Below are 16,588 nucleotides of genomic sequence, written 5' to 3' on the forward strand. Positions count from 1 at the left end.
GAAATTCTCTAAAAGGGGCAGGGATAATTTCCCAGGTGTCCCAGCAGCATCCTGCTCCTCAGGGCAGCTTCCCAGCAGAGCTGGTGGAGGGCTTGGGTCTGCTGGGGCAGGCACTGCTGGGGTACAGTTGGCACTGCTGGGGGTACAGTTGGCATCCCGGATCAGTGCCCTGGGCTAATGGGGTGCTGATCCCCATGGGAGATTCTTGCCTGACTGGGGAAGAGGCTTCCTCTGCCAGCTCTGCCCTCACACAGCCCTGCCAGGAGTGGGGTGGGAAGGAGGGGCACTGACAGCCAGCAGGGCCACAAACCCCATAACAGCCTCCAAGTGCAGGAGCCAGATCCTTTGGGCTCAGGATCCATGGTGGGGAAGGAGTTCTGGGCCTGAGTCCCTGCTGCTGCCCCTGGGGGTGGAGAGTTAACCTGGGAGGGGTTGGCAGCAGCTGGTGAGATGCCAAGCCCAGATTAGCCACTTTCAGACGTCACTTTCCATTATGGGAAAGACTCCTGAACAGCCCTGCAGCTTCTGCTCCCTGGGATTAGCTGCCAGGGCTGCTCAGCTCCAGCCGAGGGCAGGGGTCCAACGGCTTGGCAGTGCCCAGGACGATGAGCAGGGCCGGGAGCTGCTCCAGGGGGCATCGCCTTGGCAGCTGAGGACAGCCATGTGGGAGCGAGTCAGGAGAGCTGTGCTGAGCTCTCTGTCCACCACCTCCCTGCGCCTCTGGAAGTGGCTGAGAGCCTTCTGGTTCAAGAATGGCCTCCTGACGCTCTCCATGCTGTCGGTGGCCACCGGCTGTATCCTGGGGTTCCTGCTGCGGGCGCTGGAGCTGACGGAGCTGGTGAGCCTGGCTGGGGTGGGAGCCAGGGGGTGGGCTGGGGCAGCTGGCCCTGGGTGCCAGCAGGACATCACCAACACAGCCCCAAAAGCAGAGGCTCCTGCCCCCAACCCACACCTCTCAGGGCAGCTTTCTCCCCGTGGCTTTTCTGGGGCTGTTTTGTGACCAAAACTCTGCCAACAAATGCCGAAGCTGCAGGACAAAGCCTGCCTCCCTCCCCCGGGAGGGGGGTCCTCTGGCATAGACCTTGTGGGGCTGCAGAGACTCCAGGGGTGATGGGATGGGAAAGGAGGAGGGGATGCTCAGCTGCTCGGTAACAGGCTCCCCACACGCAAACGGCGCCGGCGGCCGAGGGATGAGCTTCTCCTGTCCCTACCCAGAGGCTGTGCAAGTGCTCAGCCAAAGCACTTCGCACTCGCTGCGGAGGGCTCAGCCAATGAGCACCAGCATGGGGGAGCCTCTGGGAGGGTTCCAGGGATCCCCTTCCTCTGAGGACCCTTGGAGACAAATGCATGGGAGCATTGGAGCCCCTGAGCGGTGCTTTCCCTCCCCGCTCCCCCGGAGCGCTGCCAGCGCCGCCGCGCTGGGCTCCGCTTGGCCGCGCTGCCTGCGGGCTCCTGCCTGGGGCTCAGCTCTGGTCCTCGGCCGCGCAGGCTGAGCCTGGCAGCGGGGACGCAGCTTCGGCAGAGCTCAGCTGGGGCTGGAGCAGCCCCGTGTCACCCACTGGGATTTATCCAAGTCTTGTCACTTCAATTACGGCCCTGGGCATCACCGCCCGCGGGATGATCCTTACTTAACGATGCCTGGGGGTAAGCCCCGTGGAGCCGGCAGCCGCCCTGGGCTTCAGGCCGGTGGAGCCTGGGGACAAGAGCTCCTCACGCTGCCGTGCCGTGAGTTCGTCCATCTTCTGCCCCTGCCCTGCCCTGTTGCCACAGCCTTGCACGTTGTCCCGGGGGGGCCACTTCTCCTCCTTAGACTTCTGACCCAAAACCTGCAGCTGAGGGGATGGAGAAGCAGCTGGTCCCTGCTTTCCTGCCTGCAGTGGGGAAGTGTCCCAAAGCTGAGAAACCCTCTGATGAAAGAGTTTCTGCTCAAACCTGCTGCTTCTCCTTGCACCAAGCTGGGCTCATCCTAGCTCTGCTCATCCTGAGGCCCCCCAGGGAAATCAGCCAAGTTTAGGTCCCACAGGGAGAGCAGCATGGAGCCTTTGTTCCTCTTGCCTTGGCATCCCTCGAAACCAGGTGGTGTTGGATGCTTTGGAGTAACCAAAAGCACCTGCTTGGGACACTCACCTGGCACCTCTGCAGTGGCAGAGTGAAAGACTGGGGGGCAGAGAGGGAGGGAGGGGTGTAAGGAACTCAGCAACCAGAAGGATGGTGAATGGGGAGTTGGACTGAGAGGTAGTGGCTGGATGGAGAGGTGGAGGGTGCTGGGATGGAGGGATGCTGGGATGGAGGGATGCTGGCCAGGTGGCTTCTGTTCTCACAGACTCCTCACTCTTCCCTTGGTCATGGCTGTGAGATCCAGGCACTGAGGATCTCTCTTCAGATAGCCCTTCCCTACACCCACATGAGAAGTGTAGGGGGTGGGTGGATGCCACAGGGTGGAAACCTCCCTTGGTGAATGAGGTTGCCCCACAGCTGGGCTGGACATTTGGGCAGTCCCTGAGCTCTGCTTTGCCATTTGCAGCCACCAAGCAGCTCCACCTTTTGCTGCTGCCCCCAGGCTGCCCCCACAGCTTTGGGACACATTTGTCCATGCAGCTGAGCCTCTGCTCCCAATGAGATGCTAGCAGTGGGACCATGGCAAGCATTCCCTAGAGGGTCTTGGATCCAGGGGTGGTTTTGAGAGGGGACCAGGCCCTCTCCAGTTCACAACCAGGTTCCCCATATGGCCAGGATCTCCCATCTCCAATCCAGCTCTTGGTAAGGGTATCCTGGGTGCCACAAGGGACAGCTGCTGGCTGGGAACTGAGTTCAGAGCTGGGCCTGACTGGGAGAAAGGCAAAATTCCCAGACTTAAGCTTTTGACTGTGGTCAGTGCCCAGCCCTCAGCTCTCACCTGACACAGTGCCTCTGCCCCATGTGCAGGAGAAGCAGTACTTTTCCTTTCCTGGAGAGCTCCTCATGAGGATGTTGAAGATGCTGATCCTGCCCTTGATCACCTCCAGGTAAGACTCCATCTCCTGCTTCTAAAGTAGCATCTCTCCATCATGTTGAGCTTGCCCCATGATCCCCTGTTGAGGAGATCACCCTGAAACTGCCTGGGATGAGAATAACCCAAGCCCAAAGCAGCATCCCCTCAAACCCCACAATTCCCCAGCAGCAGCCTGGGAGTTATCCTCACATGGATCTGGTAGATGCCTGCACCCTGGTCAGGCACCTGGGCTGGGCTGTTTCCCTCCTTTGTGGGCCCAGCCAGCTGGTGATGCCAGGACCATCTGTGGCTGGTTGGTGATGGGCAGCTGTTCAAATTCAAAGCAGATGTCCAGGGGAAGTTTAGGCTGGAGGTGAGGAGAAAGCTCTTCCCAGAAAGAGTTGTTAGCCATTGGAATGTGCTGCCCAGGGAGGTGGAGTCCCCATCCCTGGAGGTGTTCAAGAGGGGATTGGATGTAGCACTCAGTGCCATGGTTTAGCAGTCAGGAGGTCTTGGGTGACAGGTTGGACTTGATGATCTTTGAGGTCTTTTCCAACCTTATTGATTCTATGGTTCTAATTTTAGAGGGGTTTGAAAAAGTTGAGGTAGGAACCCCAAGCAGCCCTCAGTGTGGTGCCTGTTGGCAGAACCCCCTTGCATCTGCCTCTCCAGATCCAGAAATAAGGAACAGAGCAGCTGGAGTCACACTGGAGTCTAAGCAAGGTCTTGAAAAGCTGGCTTGGATTGACACCCTTCAAACAACTGCTGGCAATGCTTACTAGAAAGCCCCAAAGGCTCTGTCCCCTGGGGGCTGGGGAGTGCTGGGTTCTTTTGCTCACTGTTCCAGCAGCCCTGGGGCTGGTTTGGAAGCAGTGTGGTCTCTGCCCTGGCCATGCTTGGCCTGTTATCAGCCCTTGCACAGCTGCTTTCCTTTCCTCTCCAGTACTTCACAACCCCTCCCAGATGCGCTGTCTGGGTTGTCCCTTTGCTGTTGGAGTGCTGCACTGGAGTGCTCAGTGGGGCTGGGTCACCCCAAGGCTGCTCTCCAGGGCTGCACAGGGCTCCCAGGACTGTTCTTGCATGTTGAACTGAAGGCAGCTTCTGTCTCTTGTCATGCCACAGCGATGGTGATGTGCCACCTTCCCGCTGTGCACCACCCCAGAGGGAACCAGGAGTGCTCTGAGGATGGAGTTGTCCAGGCTGGGGCATCAGCCCAAGCCTCCTGTTGGAAAGTGTCACTCACCTCAGCATTGTTTTTGTGGCCACCCTTAAGCTTCCAAGAGTCTCTCCCCTTCTGGGGATCTGTGGGCTGGCCACCACCTCAACCACCCATCCCTGGTCTCCAAGGTCAGCATCAAAATGCTTGCAGCCTCTGTCTCCAACACATGCCCCCCCAGGGCTGTCAGGCTGCTGCTGAGCACCGCTGCAGGCTTGGCCAGGGCTCTGCAGGGCCCTGGGGCAGCTGGAGCTGTTGAGGAGCAGCAGCCAGGAGCTCAGGGTGGGTCCCTGTGCATGGGGCGAGCTGCAGCCCCCAAGCGCTCTCACTTGCCACAAGTGGCAGCAGCAGCCCTCGGCAGCTCCCAGGCTCTGCTGCCTTCTCTTTTAGTTCAGTTTTGTCAAGAAGTAGCTTCTGAGCTGCTTCTTGGGAGTGCTGATGTGTAGGTGACGTCCTAGAGAGCAGGGTCCCTCCCCACCAGGGTTCTATAAGCTTTGCTTCATCTTTCTTCACCATTCACAGGGCAGCAGCAGCAGAGCTGTTGTGGTCTGAGCCTGCCTGGCCGGCACTAACCCCCTGCAGCTGCTCCCTCATCCCTGCCCACCTCTGCTAGGATGGGGAGGAGAAAACCCAACAGAAGGCTCGAGGGTCTAGGCAAGGCTCAGCCAGCAGGTGTGGTCCTGGGGAAAAGGCAGAGTCGACTTGGGGGAAGAAAATCCATTTTATTTAAACAAAACCAGCAGCAGTTTGCAACCCAGAGCAGGGCAGTGAGGAACAGGAACCAATCTTCTCCCATTCCTCCCTCCCCAGGCCCAGCTCTGCTCTCTCTGCCTCCTCCCCTCTGGTGCTGCAGGGAGCTGGGGAGTTGCAGACAGTCCCAGTCTATTCTATGCTGTTTCTGTTGCTGCTGCTTCCTCCTCAGGAGGGAAACTCCTCACAGCCCTCCCCTGCTGCAGTGTGACTGTCCCACTGGTGATGGTCCTCCACCAGCTTTCCAATCAGCCTGGGTCTCTTCTGCAATGGTTGAGCAGGAGCCTCCCTCAAGCCATGGCCTTCTGGAGCAGCCACTGCTCTGCTCTGGGCTGTAGATGGAATTCTGCCCCACCACTGATCTCCATGGACCACAGGGCCTCACCCTACCACACCACCCAAAGCTGAAGGGAATAGCTGCTCCAGCCTCCCTCCTCTTTGCTCACTGACTTCAGTGTTAACATCATTGACTCTGCCACATCCACTGCCCCAGCCCAAACCATCCACCCAGCAGGCTTCCCCCTGATTGCAGAGCTGGGTCTCACCTCTCACAGGAGCCACACCAGCAGCCTCCTCCCCCACTAGCAAAACCTCACCTGACCCAAATCCAACCCAACACAGAGCCCAGAGATGGAAGAGCAAAGCCTCACACCCGGAGGGCAGCAGCAGCTCTTCACCAGCAAAGCACACTGAGAACATTTACTGCTCATCCCCTGGAGAGCACATGGCCAGGCCTTGAGAAGGTGCTAAGAGAGATGTCTCTTGCCCTTCACAGCTCAGCCTAGGCTGCCACAAGCCCATGCTGGGTGTGAGAGGCTGTGGGCACAGGCACATGGATGTGCAGGAGCTCAGTGATGCCCTGAAGTGTCGGTTAAAAAACATCCATGGAAGCTTCTCCCTCCTGCAGACTTTGGCTCTCAGGTGCAGCTCTGGCAGCAGACACTGACCACAACCTCTTCTGCTGCAGCCTCATGTCTGGGCTGGCCACCATGGACTCCAAGGCCTGTGGGAAGATGGGGGTGATCACCATCACCTACTACCTGTGGACAACCTTCATGGCAGTGACCATTGGCATCATCCTGGTGGTCAGCATCCACCCCGGCGCAGCTGCCCAGAAGGATGACTACTCTGTGGGGAAAGTGGTGCTGAGCTCTGCTGATGCACTACTGGATTTAATCAGGTATGTCTCAGCATCTCAGGAGGAGCCAAGTTTATGATGGCCTTTCACAAGCAGGATCTTCACACAAGGTACTGAGGTCCTGGGAGGTGCTGAGGTCTCAAGGGAAACAGAACCTTTGGCTGTGCTAAGCAGGCACCAGCACCTCAGAGCCAGCACCATGGAGGTCATTGCTTCCCATGCTGTCACCACTGCTGCTCTCTGCCCAGAGCTAGCTGCACAGAGAGGTGCAGCAGTGGGGAACAGAACTCCCAGGTTCTCCCCCTGCAGCCTCAGCCATGGCAGGTGGAGCCCTGCAGCCCCTTGGGCTTTAGAAGGGCAATGAGCCCAGGGCTGTGCTGAAGCAGTGGATGGAGGTTACCTGGGGAGGTGGCTCAGCAGGGACCCAGGGACTTGGGGCAGAATCTCACTTTCTGGAGGTGTCTGACCAGCTGGGCAAGGCTCTGAGCATCCTGCTCCAGTGCTGCAGGTGCTCCTGCCCTGAGCAGGGGGCTGCAGTGTCCAGCCCAGCCTCCAGTTCCCAGGAGTCAGCCTAGGTGTGGTTTGCTACCCTGCTCTCCACTCACCTCCCAGCCTGTGTTCACCCTCAGCTTGCACAGGGGATGTGGAGCTGGCCTTGGCTGTAGTGGTTCTCCTCTTGGCCTTGTGACCTCCAGAGGTGCTTCCCAGACTGCTCCCTGTGTTCTCAGGATGCACATTAACCACACTGCTCTCTTACAGGAACATGTTCCCTTCTAACCTGATTGAGGCCTCATTCCAGCAGGTGAGTTCACCCAGATCCAGCACCTGGGGCGGTTCTCAGCTCCAGATGCTGTTCTCCCTGGCTGGGAGCTCTTCCCCACCCACAGCATGGACATGAGACCCTTCCCCCTGCCTCCTGTCCCACCCTGCTTGCTCCCATGCTTTCTCCTCACCCCAGGGCAGGGGCCCCCAACAGCACCCCCAACAGTTGGTGGTGGCAGCACAGGGATACCCCTGCCTGCCCTCTGCCCAGGGGCTGCTACACAGAAGCAGCACAATGCCTCTTCCCTTAGATCTTACTCTGGTGCTGTGGATTCTCAGTCCCTGGGGCTCTGGGAGCAGAGGCAGAGGAGTGAGCAGCAGCAGCAGACACTGGGGAGGAAAGGTTGGTAGAAAGGTTGGGGTGGATAAAAGGGAGAGACCGAGGAGGCATCAGGGAGGTTTGAGGGGAGAAAGGAGTGAGCTGAGGGCATTGGGAAAGCAGCTGTAAAGCCCCCAGGAGATGTGGGGTGAAGAGGCCTCCCCGTGGGAACCACACCAGCCAGTGCTGCGCTGGGGCTCTGCAGTGTCATGGATGCTCCCTGAGAGGTGCAGCCTCACTCAGGAGTGGCTTTGCTGAGGTCTGCAAGGTCTCTGTGTCCATTTCATGCTTCCTTTCAGAGCTTTTTACTGCCTGCAAAACAAACTTTTGGACCCAAGGACCACCCGGCCCAGGAATGGCTTTGCCCCTGTGCTCAGAGCAGGACACTCACCTCCCTGCTTTGCTTTTGCTGTAGTACCGAACGGTGCTGGTCCCAGTGGTGAAGGCTCCTGGCTTCCCCAAGAGCCCAGGGAAGTCTCTCAGCTTTGTTTACTTCGCCCCTGACGATGAACACCCTGAGATCCAGCGCCCTGTGTTCCTCGAGCTGACGCCGGCCCCGCAGATGACCTACAGGACCCTGCCGGGGACCAGCAACGAGATGAACGTCCTGGGCATCGTCATCTTCTCAGCAACCATAGGTACCTGCTCCAGACACAAGGGACCTGTGCCATGGCCTGGCCCAGCCCCTGGGGCTCAGCAGCAGCTCCAGCCCAGGGTGCAGCTGCTGTGGCCTTGTGCTGTGCTGAAGGATGAGGTCATTTTAGCTCCAGCTGCTCAAGACCCTGGGGAAGCAGGCATGGCAGGGAGCTCCTACCAACACAGTGCCATCCATAATGAAGGTGTTAGGCATGAAGGAGGCTGTTTCCTCCCCAGGTTCTCCATTTGAACCTTCACAACCCAAGCAGGGGTCCTCAGGGTTTCCAAATTGCCATGGAAGCTGCAGGGTCTTCTTTGTGAGGTCTGCTGAAGCAGGCTGTAAGTTCTGCAGAGGCCACCTGGGACACCTTTACTCTGGCACTGCTCCTGAGCAGGCAGCAAGTGAAGGCTGGGTCAGACTTAGTGTCTGCCACAAATAGATACAAGTTCCCAGCAGGACTTTCTGAAGGTGAGGAAGCCTGCACTGAGCAGCTGGCAATCCTGCCTGGGCAAGGTGCTCAGCAGCAGCTTCAGGAAGGAAGGAGCGAGGGTTCAATGGAGAAAACATGCAAGGGATGAGGAGGAAGAAGATTTAAGAGGGAGAAAGTCAGGGGAAGGAGGAACTTGGAGCTGACTCAGTGTAAGATAGAAGGGCACTGGGCACAAGGCTGAGGGAGAAAGGGAGGAAGAGAGGAATTAGGAGGGAAAGGAGTAGGAGGCGATGAGATGAGCATGGGGCCAGGATTACATAAGATTAAAAGGTGAGGGCAAGGAGCTTGAACTTAGTGTATAAGGAACCAAAAAGCCAATTAAAGGATCTGAGGGGTGGAAGCAGTACTGTAGCAGACCAGAGGGCTGAGACCAAGGCAGAGGGACCAGTTTTAAATGCTGATGAAGTGAGAGTCTGGAGATGACCACAGTGAGACCGGGCTGAGACAGACTAAGGATTCTTACAGGCAAGAGATGTCTGTGGCAGACTCCTGTCCAGTGACCAACCACATCTGCACACCAGACACTCAGGCTGCAAGTTCTCCATGTGACAGCAAAGTGTCCATGTGGCCAAGGCAGTGGTCTCCTGGGATGCTTTAAGAAGAGTGTGGCCAGGCCAAGGCAGGGTCTCCTCCTTGCTGAGACCACATCTGGAGTATTGTGTCCAGTTCTGGGCTCCCCAGTTCAAGAGGGACAGGAAACTACTGGAGAGTCCAACAAAGGCTGTGAGGATGCTGAAGGAACATCTGTGTGATGGGGAAAGGCTGAGAGCCCTGGGGCTGCTTAGCCTGGAGAAGAGAAGGCTGAGAAGGGATGTGCTCAATGCCTGTAAGTATCTGAGGGGTAGGTGTCAAGAAGGGGCTAGGCTGGGCCAGGCTCTTTTTAGTGGGGTCCTGTAACAGGACAAGAGGCAGTGGCCACAAACTGGAACCCAGGAGGTTCCATTTCAACATGAAGAGAAAATTCTTTGGTATGAGGGTGCTGGAGGCCTGGAGCAGGCTGCCCAGGGAGGTTGTGGAGTCTCCTTCTCTGGAGACTTTCCAGACCTATCTGGATATGCTCCTTTGTGACCTGCCCTGGGTGATCTAGCTCTGGCAGGGGGATTGGACTCCATGATCTCCAGAGGTCCCTTCCAACCCCCACCAATCTATGACTGTATGATCCCAAGGTCTTGCTCACAGGACATGTGCCCTGCTCCAGGACACCCAGAAGCTGCTTTTCTCTTCTGTGATTACCACCCTGCCAGCGTGGGAGTGAGGATCTGCACTGAGTGAGGACACAGCAGATCCCCAGGGCCAGCCCAGACACCCAGCTGCACTCTCCAGGCTGTGCTCCAGGAAGCTGCAGACTAGCAGCAGGGTTGGGCAGCTTGGAAAAGGGCTTTGGAACACCTGCAGGAAGCTTTTTCTGCAGGGAGAGGTTGAGCTCACAGGGTCTGCCAGGCAGAGAACAGGAGGGACAGGGAAGGCCAGCAGGGGACAGTTTGCTGGGAGAAACAAGGATCAGCTCCTCCCTGCAGCAAGGCAGGTGAGGCCAGGTGGAAGGCAACTGAGATGTGGGCAAAGAATATTTGAGTCCAATACTAAAATGAAGCAGTTCATGGAACTGAGAGCACAGTGCCCCTGCAGTGCCTGTGCCTCCTGGAGTGGCTCTGCTGTGGATGGAGCTCCCACAGCTCCAGTGATCTCCTTGCTGGCACTGAGCATCTGCAGTCACCTCTGTGGCTTTTGAAATCCAGAGAAGAGCAGAGATCTAAAGCCACTGGAAGTGAGCTGTGCATTTGCTATGGCTGCCTTTGCTAAGGCAGCTGTCTGTAGGACCCCAGGAGATGGATTTATTTCAGACCAGCTGCTACAGTCACCAAATACCAGAGGAGTATCCATGGAGCTGAGATTTAAATGTGCCAGGGCTGGTCTCATTTCTGAGGCTGCTGGCCAAGGTGACTCTATCTCATCTCTCTTCTGAGCAAGCCAAGAGATCCAGCTACCTGCCAAGGGTCTTCAGGAGTCCTCAGTCCTGAAGACTAAAAAGGGTGAGGGGGATGAGACAAGATCCTGAATCTATTCTTTTCCAAGCTACAGCAGACACTGGCACAATGCCTCAGGAGTCACTTCAGCTAATGGGGTGACGCAAAGGGCATGCAGGGAGCTGGAAACTAGATGGGCAAACACTGGAAGACTTGTTCTGGTTTTGGCTTAATGGGTGTCTGGAAAGCCTCTGCACCAGTGAAAGCAGCAGGACTTAGCACTGACCGCACCAGACAGCGCCACAAGCCCCTAACCAAATGTCCATTTCTGCTTAGTATTCCTCCAGGAGAAGGTCAGCCTCGAATTAACAAAACAGCAAAACAAACCCCTGAGTTAAGAGGGAAGGTTTCCATCACCCAAGTGGAAATCTGGACCTGCTGCAAGTTTGCCCAGTGAGAGCCATTCTGTGGCCACCAGAGCCTCACCACGCTGGGCGCAGCACCCAGTGCCCTGCTGCGTAACACAAACCAATGTGCTTGGTTGCAGGACTGCTGCTGGGGAAAATGGGCGAGCGAGGAACCCCTCTGGTCAATGTCTGCCAGTGCCTGAACGAGGCAGTCATGAAAATTGTCTCCATGGCAGTTTGGTAAATCTCCTTTTGATTGATTCTGTGACTTGCTTAGCTGCTAAGGTTGCCACACGTTGGGCACAAGTTGCCCAGTAGCTGTCGTTATTTTTGTGGGACCATTGCAGGTGGCACCCAGCACTGCAGTGACTCCTGCAGCGGGTCCTGCACTCCTCTCCAGTGCTTGCTGCAGCCTCACAAGTTGTTGTCATGCTTGGTCCTGACAGGTACTTCCCATTTGGCATTGTGTTTCTCATTGCTGGCAAGATCCTGGAGATGGAAGACCCGTCAGTGATCGGGCAGAAGCTGGGCCTCTACGCCATCACAGTGGTGTCAGGGCTGGCCATCCATGGGCTCTTTATCTTGCCTCTCCTGTTTCTGCTCATCACCAAGAAAAATCCCTTTGCTTTCATTCAGGGGATACTGCAAGCCCTGCTGATCGCCTTAGCCACATCTTCCAGGTACGGAAACATGGCTCAGAGAAGCCAGGGGAGCTGTGGCTGTGCAGAGCTGCTGAGGGAGATGCCTCTCTCCCCCAGCGCCTCAGCTGCAGTCTCTTCTGCCCCACCCCTGAACTATTCCAGGTGAGGTTGGCCAAGGCTCTGAGCAACCAAGATGTCCCTGCTCACTGCAGCGGGGTTGGGTTAGATGGCCTTGAAAGGTCCCTTCCAGCCCAAAGCAGTCTGCAATGAGTCTCTGGTTTCTTGTCCTGCAGCTCAGCAACCCTGCCCATCACTCTGAAGTGTCTCCTGGAAAACAACGGCATCGACAGACGGGTGGCACGCTTTGTGCTGCCTGTCGGTGCCACCATCAACATGGATGGCACTGCGCTGTACGAGGCAGTGGCTGCCATCTTCATTGCCCAGGTCAATGAATATGACTTGGATTTGGGACAAATCATAACCATAAGGTAAAGGCTTCTTTGCAGCAGCTGAATGATTTCATCATTTGTGTTTCTGGATCTTTGAACAGCCTCTTGGGTGACAACCTCTCACACCTGGGTGGAGATGTTGCTGCTGCAGAGTGAGCTTTGCTGCAAAGTGGAGGAGCAGGGAAAGGAGCAGTCTGAGCCAGCCCCTGCGCTGTGCACAGGGAACCCTGGGGCTCTGCACCCACAGAATTTGCTGTGCAGTCAAAGGCTCTGCCCCGAGGTATAAGCCAGACTGTGACACCATGGCCAGAGCAGGTCAGCACCTGCAGTGCAGAGCAGTTCCTTAGCACAGAAGGGTTTGTGCAGGTGTGATTTCCTCTTCTTCAGGAGTGGGAAGCAAAGCAGCTATCGAGATACAAATAAGTGCAGTTGCAAACATTCAGCAATTTTATGCAGGGGTTGCCCACCCTGGGATGCAGAGGGGCTAAGAGTTACCTGCTGCAAGCTCTTGGCCAGGGTGTGCACAGGCAGGGGTTCAAGATAGCATCAGGAAGCAGGAAGGTGGAGGAAGCCAGACCCAATCTAGTCATTCTGTCCAGGACTAACTTCCTGTGCCATGCAGACTCCCTCCTTGCTTTCTTCTGCAGCATAACAGCAACGGCAGCAAGCATCGGGGCGGCTGGGATCCCCCAGTCCGGGCTGGTCACCATGGTCATCGTCCTGACCTCTGTGGGGCTGCCGACCGACGACATCACCCTCATCATTGCCGTCGACTGGGCCCTGTGAGTGCTCTCCAGAGGTACAGGCAGGGCCAAGTGCCAGTCCATGGGGATGTATCTGCAGCAGCTCTCCCAGGGGCAGAGAGAGGTTAAGGAATCCCAGAACAAGGCCAGGAGCTGAGTGCAAGGCTTTTCATTCTCCACTTGCTTGCCAGACAGCCCACAGCAACCACAGGGAAGCAGCCTCTGCAAAGTGCCTGACTGGAGGCACTGTTCTGAGGAGCTCATCACTGCCCAGTGCCTCTCTGAGGGGAGACCTCATTGCTCTCTACAAGTCCCTGAAGGGAGGTTAGAGTGAGGAGGGGGCAGTTTCTTCTCCTTGGTGGCAAGAGATAGGAGCAGAGGAAATGGTTCCAAGCTGCACCAGGGGAGGCTCAGGCTGGATCTCAGGAAATGTTTCTGCACTGGAAGGGCTCTCAGACATTGGAAAAGGCTGCCCAGGGCAGTGCTGGAGTCACCATCCCTGGGGGTGTTCAAGCAGCCTCTGGACCTGGTGCTTAGGGACATGGTTTGGTGCTGCCCCTGCAGTGCTGGGTTGAGGGTTGGACTGGATGAGCTTGGAGGTCTCTTGAACTGGATGTATTCTGTGGTTCTGTGATTCAGGACTGCACAGGGCAGAGTGGGGATCATATCCATCCACTCCCTCATGTAAGGCCCTCCGTTTGAAATGCCAAATTCTGCCCCAATTCCTATCTGACTGTAAACCAGCTTTGCTGGAGGTCTCAAACAATTTGCAACCTCTCTGATCCATCCACACATTTATACTTCTAAAGGAAAAAAAAGGTGCTGCTGGCTTCCACAGTGAGAAGCAGGAAAGCTGGGGTACAGTCTTCATGAAGCAACACTGTGCAAAGCTACTGGTTAAGGTACACCCTAGAAATACCTCAAGCCCTAAGCTTCTCCAAGTTGTCCACTCTGTGAACAGAGGGACAGGAGTGGTGGCTGGCACAGTATCTCTTCTGGTGGAATATTATCCCTGGAAGAGGAACAAGGCTTGTGAGAGAGGGTGGAAGGTATCTGGCTCCACACAGAGAAAAAGGACAACGAGGCAGAACGATAGTAAACAAGACAAGAGAGCAGCAAAAGGGGGGGAAACATGCAACTGCTCAGGGGAAAATCAAAACTCTCCAGAGGAAGAAAAAACCCAAAGTAGTCAGAGAAACCAATGATAAATCATAAAGCACTGGCAATGATTTACAGCCTCTACTCATCCCGTGTGCTGGTTCTGAAGCATCAGCATCCTCACAGTTAAAAAGGAGACAAGTGAAAGGAAGAGGTCAGCTTGAAGCAATACCAAGGTAAAGTGTAGCTTGGGTTCATCTCAGAGCAGTACCAAGGTAAAGTGCAGCTTGGGTTCACCTCAGAGCAGTACCAAGGTAAAGTGCAGCTTGGGTTCACCTCAGAGCAGTACCAAGGTAAAGTGCAGCTTGGGTTCACCTCAGAGCAGTACCAAGGTAAAGTGCAGCTTGGGTTCACCTCAGAGCAGTACCAAGGTAAAGTGCAGCTTGGGTGCACACCAAATCAGAGCAGAAAGTTAGTTGGTTTGTGAACAGACCCAACAAAAACCCTCTTGCATTTGAGAAGCAACTGATCTCTCAAACCCATCTGGCACCAGAGTTGGAGGCTCACTGCAGCTTCCACAAGTGCAACAGAAACTGATGCTTGATTGCATTTGTCACAGGCAAAGAGAAGTCTCACACAGAGACTGGAATGTGGCATTTGAAAGCACTGAGATAAACCAAATTAGTTGGGTGAGGAACACAGGGAAGAGATGGTGACCTCCAGTACTTGGCACATGGGTTGCTGATTTGTCTTTCACAGCCACCCTGGTCAGAGGAACCAGCACAGAGTATCTTGGCTGCTTTGCTCTTTCCTTCATATAAAAGGAAGTTTTAACTCCTTCAAGCCACAGCTGCAAAATCAGAACACAACAGGAGTTCAGTCTTTGACCACCACAGGGTGCCAAGCACCATCCCCTGCTGCAGTGTGCTTGGCATTTCCTACTGATGCTTGGACAAACCAGGGGTGCTGTGGCTGGGCAAAGGAGATCTCCTCCCTGAGAAGCATCTTGACAAGGTCTGTGACTTACTGAGGCATCTCACCCCCACAGCAGGCAAAGACAATGGCTTTGGGCAGCAGCCCGAAGAAGACAGTGACACAAGAGAAGCCCCAGCAGCCTCACAATGCTGGGCCCACAGAGGCTCTGCATGTTCCATTTTCTCCTGAAAGAGCAGTGCTGAATCTATCTTTGCAGCCCAGAAAGCCAACCACATCCTGGGCTGCAGCAAGTGTGGCCAGCAGGGCGAGGATGACCCCACCTGGAGAACTGTGTCCAGTTCTGGAGCCTCTAGTACAGGAAAGATCTGGAGGTGCTGGAATGGCCCAGAGAAGGGCCATGATGAGAGGGCTGGAGCTCTTCTGCTATGAGGACAGACTGACAGTTGGGGTTGTTCAGTCTGGAGCGGAGAAAGCTCCCAGGAGACTTTCTTGTGGCCTTCCAGTATCTGAAGGGGGGTACAACAAAGCTTGGGAGGGACTTTTTAGGGTGTCAGGGAGTGATAGGACTGGGGCGAATGGAGCAAAACTAGAAGTGGGGAGATTCAGATTAGTTAGGAAGTTCTTCCCCATGAGGGTGGTGAGAGACTGGCACAGGCTGCCCAGGGAGGTGGTGGAAGCCTCATCCCTGGAAGTTTTGAAGGCCAGGCTGGATGTGGCTGTAAGCAACCTGCTGTGGTGTGAGGTGTCCCTGCCAGGCTTGACAATTCTATGATCTCAACCTGCCACTGCCCAAACCAAAAGCAGACACACTAGGGATGGAGGCTGACATGTTTGAAACCTTAGAAGGTCCCCAGGCACATTGTCTGTGGCCACCAACTGCATCCTCCTGGCTCTCTCTTGCCCAGGGATCGATTCCGGACTATGACCAATGTCCTTGGCGATGCTCTGGCTGCTGGCATCGTAGCCCACATCTGCGAGAAGGACTTTGCCCCAAAGCCCCCCAAGGTGAGTAGAGCTTGTCTGGGGGAGCAGGGGCACACAGGGGCTGGTGACCACGCACAGGCAGCTGTGCTCACCTCAAGCACAACTGCATTTTTCCTTTTTGCAGCAAGATCCAGTAAGCCACAGAGACAACTGTCCTGCAGAGAGCTCCCAACTGCACCCCAGAGACAATGTGATCGAGATGATCGAGGAGACTCTGCTTGAGCGGACTGGGGTTCATTACAACATCTGCCAGGTGTAGATCAGCCCCTTCCTGCCACAGGAGAGGGATCTTGGTGCTAACCACTGACAGACTGAATGTCAGCTATGGATGCTCTGCAAGATGAAGGCCTTACCTGGCACAGAAGGTGGGAAAATCCTCTGTGTCCTTCGAGGACCGAAGGACCTTCAAACAAGCACCCAAACAGCACAGCTCTGCTGCCAAGAAGCAGCTCCTCCTTGCAGCTGGCTGCAGCTGGGAGCTTGCTGCCCCAATGCTCTGAGGCAGCAGGGACTGGAAGGTTTTATGCCTCACCTGTTTTCAAAGCCCCACTGTTTTTGAAGGTTAGGTGGTGAGCAGGTACGAGTCAGACAGAACTGGACTGGGAGAGAAGGCAGCAGACGGGACCAAAATCTGACACTGTAGCCCTGCAGCCCTTACCTGCTGGCCACTACCCTCTAGGAAGGTTTCATTTAACACAGAGATTATTTGAAGCCATTGTTTTTTTCATTCCTAGGTTCTCATCTAAAAACTGAGATGATGTGATTGTCTGTCTGGAGCTCAAAATCCAAGCTGGCTGTAAGTGGATTTGCAGCCCCTGCACAGCTGCCTGCAGTGCTCCATGCCCGCCACAGCAGGGTTCACTGAAGCAGTGGTGCAGGGCAGCTGCACAGGAGGGTTTGTGAGCTGTTCTCTCATGCTGAAACGAACTGACCAGGCCCTGTTACAACCACACCGATTTTTCCCAGCTGAGTATCTGCCCCCAATTCAAATTCCAATTACAGCCTTAAAACCCAGGCTGCCCA

The 16,588-nt window shown here is 55.7% G+C and overlaps 1 protein-coding gene across 1 annotated transcript; it reads left to right on the top strand.

Annotated features, from left to right (window-relative positions):
* The first annotated feature begins 404 nt into the window (after positions 1-404).
* Positions 405-16,266, top strand: LOC104308227 (excitatory amino acid transporter 5). Its single transcript, XM_009909400.2, has 11 exons — positions 405-838; positions 2,926-3,005; positions 5,905-6,117; positions 6,835-6,877; positions 7,632-7,854; positions 10,855-10,954; positions 11,161-11,394; positions 11,649-11,843; positions 12,452-12,586; positions 15,487-15,586; positions 15,690-16,266. The coding sequence occupies exons 1-11, from the start codon at positions 494-496 to the stop codon at positions 15,822-15,824; spliced, it is 1,803 nt and encodes a 600-aa protein (XP_009907702.2). The 5' UTR covers positions 405-493; the 3' UTR covers positions 15,825-16,266.
* Positions 16,267-16,588: the final 322 nt, after the last annotated feature.

The sequence above is a fragment of the Dryobates pubescens genome, chromosome 31 (genome assembly GCF_014839835.1).
Source record: "Dryobates pubescens isolate bDryPub1 chromosome 31, bDryPub1.pri, whole genome shotgun sequence".
Lineage (NCBI taxonomy): Eukaryota > Metazoa > Chordata > Aves > Piciformes > Picidae > Dryobates > Dryobates pubescens.

Excerpts from the sequence above, each read along its gene's own strand:
- LOC104308227 (XM_009909400.2), top strand. The coding sequence starts at position 494 with ATGGGAAAGACTCCTGAACAGCCCTGCAGCTTCTGCTCCCTGGGATTA. Across the intron at positions 839-2,925 it reads CGCTGGAGCTGACGGAGCTG|GAGAAGCAGTACTTTTCCTT; the intron begins GTGAGCCTGGCT and ends CCCCATGTGCAG. Across the intron at positions 6,878-7,631 it reads TTGAGGCCTCATTCCAGCAG|TACCGAACGGTGCTGGTCCC; the intron begins GTGAGTTCACCC and ends CTTTTGCTGTAG.